The 3,103-nt window shown below is 39.5% G+C and overlaps 1 protein-coding gene across 4 annotated transcripts in view; it reads right to left on the bottom strand.

The window, feature by feature from the left end:
• Positions 1–3,103, bottom strand: part of LOC106876841 (cholinesterase 2) — a 23,860-nt gene that overhangs the window by 6,591 nt on the left and 14,166 nt on the right. Inside the window, exon 4 of one of the 4 annotated variants that reach the window (XM_014925560.2) lies at positions 384–1,110. The exons of 1 other annotated variant lie outside the window; for it this stretch is intronic. In XM_014925560.2, coding sequence (XP_014781046.1) covers positions 1,010–1,110 — 101 coding nt within the window. In that variant the 3' untranslated portion in view covers positions 384–1,009. 2 more of the 4 variants (XM_014925558.2, XM_014925562.2) reach the window with 2 other exon arrangements.

Below are 3,103 nucleotides of genomic sequence, written 5' to 3'. Positions count from 1 at the left end.
ATATATATGTATATGTTGTTGTTGGCTCTCCGTCGCTTACGACGTCGAGGATTCCAGTTGATCCGATCAACGGAACAGCCTGCTCGTGAAATTAACGTGCGAGTGGCTGAGCACTCCACAGACATGTGTACCCTTATTGTAGTTCTCGGGGATATTCAGCGTGACACAGAGTGACAAGGCCGGCCCTTTGAATTACATACAGAATATGGGGGTTTAGTTCACTGGTGATCTAAACGAATAGATACGCTGGGTAAGTGCTGTAACGGATTATCAGGGTTCCTAGCTCGTAACTGAGACGGACCTATGGATCCATTTTACGTTTACGATTTAGCATATACATATTTGTGAAAGACGACAACAAACGCCGAGGCATAACAAGCGTCTCGAGTCATATACATTATTTTATATTATTATAGGTCTTACAGCTGCTTCTGGAATATCCCAAGTGATAGGCGAGTATGCCTGAACATGGGGCATTGTCATCAGAGGCAAGTAAAAAACATGAAATGTCTAGAAATGGAAATAGAAGAGTAGAGAATAAGGGAATACGGAAATAAAATTCACAGTTCATTTTTCAGACGGTATGGATGGTAGTCCGTATGTCCTTTGGTAAAATCCAATATAAATCCAGGCAGTATTATGGCAAAGTATGCGTAGTGTCTTCACAACATAAATATCCAGGCAATATTCACAAATATATATATAATTCATACACACACACACTACACGATTAGGTGAAAAGCGCTTTATTTAATTTATAAAACATGTGACATTAATAAAAATCTGTAAATGTACAAACATCCAGATTTCTGAGTACCTTAATTTTTTTCTATAATATAATTTTTGTACATCACCTCCAAACCTTCCAATATATATATATATATATATATATATATACATATGTATTATCTTTTTCATTTAATAGATACAAAATACGAAAGATAATGAATTTATTAATTAGATAAAGAGGCAATATTAATATTGAGTGATGTAATTAACTGAAGTAGCATTAAAACAAAATTTTCTGAAACAACATAAAAATAAAGAGAATGGCTGTGACAGACGTCAGAATTTTCATATAGAAAGTCCAGTCATTCTGTGATCCACTGGCTACTGAAAAATAAGAGGGGATGAATTAATAATCGTTAATTTTGTTATTAGGTTGTATCATATTGTAGTGATATGCAATAATTGCATCTTGTGCTATATATAACTGCTGAAATCCAATCAATTACCCTCTTGGAGGACTTTTCCTCTCAAAGGCTGTATTCCATAGTGCCACCCTTAAAACCATGTGATGGAATGAAGAAACACCACATGGGTATAACAGACAATGATTTCAATGGAAGATTTCTGTAATACTTGCACTACTTCAAGTTCAGGGGTAGGGAGGACAAAGGATCTTTTGCGACGTCTTCAACGGCATGCACTCTCTCCTCTGGGACTGCTTTAAATCTGTCTGCCGTCTAGTTAGTATGGTCATGTACATGAGAAAAGAAGAGAGAGAGAGAAATGGGCGTGAGTGTGTATGCGCGTGCGAGCGTGTACGAGTGTGTGCGTGCGCGCGCGCGCGCGTGTGCGCGTGCATGTGTGTGTGTGTGTGTGCGTGTGCGTGCGTTCTTGCGTACGTGAATTCTGACCATCGGGGACCAAGGAAACAACTTCCCAAACATCGTATAGAACATCCTTGGCAGGACCGCTTCTAACTCACCATGAGTTTTGCAGTTGCCGAATATGCCTCTGAAAAACTGCATATACCGTAACAACAGAAAAAAGACGATCTATCATGGCACCAAAGATACACGCTTTCTTTACTCTTTTACTCTTTTACTTGTGTCAGTCATTTGACTGTGGCCATGCTGGAGCACCGCCTTGAGTCGAGCAAATCGACCCCAGGACTTACTCTTTGTAAGTCTAGTGCTTATTCTATCACTCTCTTTTGCCGAACCGCTAGGCTACGGGGACGTAAACACAACACCATCGGTTGTCAAGCGATGTTGGGGGGACAAACACAGACGCACAAACATATACACATACATATATATATATATATACATATATATTCGACGGGCTTCTTTCAGTTTCCGTCTACCAAATCCACTCTCAAGGCTTTGGTCGGCCTGAGGCTATAGTAGAAGACACTTGGCCAAGGTGCCACGCAGTGGGACTGAACCCGGAACTATGTGGTTGGTAAGCAAGCTTCCTACCACACAACCACTCCTATGAATTTCAAATCTTTTACTGCGCATAATTGGAAAGACAACCCAATTTCAGGATAAATAATCCCTTTTTTGCTTGCTGTGAGAATATTTCCTTTCATCGTACTATCACAGTGGCCAAGCATCACCTAGCAATATTTGTCCCAAACAGACTTTTCCGATAAGGAAACTGATAACTGACATATAACCTGACACCATCAAACTGGTTTCTCTCACCGCATGGTAGCTGTTGTAGCTGAAATGCCAATTCATAGACTGCAACATCTTGTCTGTTCTACCAAATGCAGCGTATGATGAAAGAATCACTTTGGCAGAGAAACCACGTGTCCTTGACTAATTAATGAAAGCCCACTTGTTCTCAACTGGAAATAATTTAAAATATAATTTATATCTGGTTACTAAGACTGAATCATCTGAAGTTGTGAAAGCATTCCACGCGCATGTAAATTAAGTTAGTCAACTTGTTATTAAATATTTCCATTTTCCCATAAAGTCTCATGTTACTTTATTTTGTTTGTTAACTACTCCTGCGTGCAGATGTGTGTGTGTGCTTGCGCACGTATGTGTGTGTACGTATCTGTGTTTGTGTGTGAGTGTGTGTGTGTGTGTATATGCACTTACGAGTGGCTAAGCCGTCGTGGAACAGTCCGATGGTGGCTTAGCCGGCCGAAACTTCGAAGTCACTCACAATACTATTTTTGTTAAATAATAATATACAACAAAAGATACTGAATAATACTTCAGGGCCGCAGTCTATATATATACATATAGATATGTGTGTTTATATATGTATGTATACACATACACACACACACACACACACACACACACACACACACACACACACACACACACACACACACACACACACACACACACACACA

This window comes from Octopus bimaculoides, chromosome 9 (genome assembly GCF_001194135.2).
Source record: "Octopus bimaculoides isolate UCB-OBI-ISO-001 chromosome 9, ASM119413v2, whole genome shotgun sequence".
Taxonomy (NCBI): Eukaryota; Metazoa; Mollusca; class Cephalopoda; order Octopoda; family Octopodidae; genus Octopus; species Octopus bimaculoides.
This window is presented reverse-complemented; position numbering and strand designations above follow the sequence as displayed.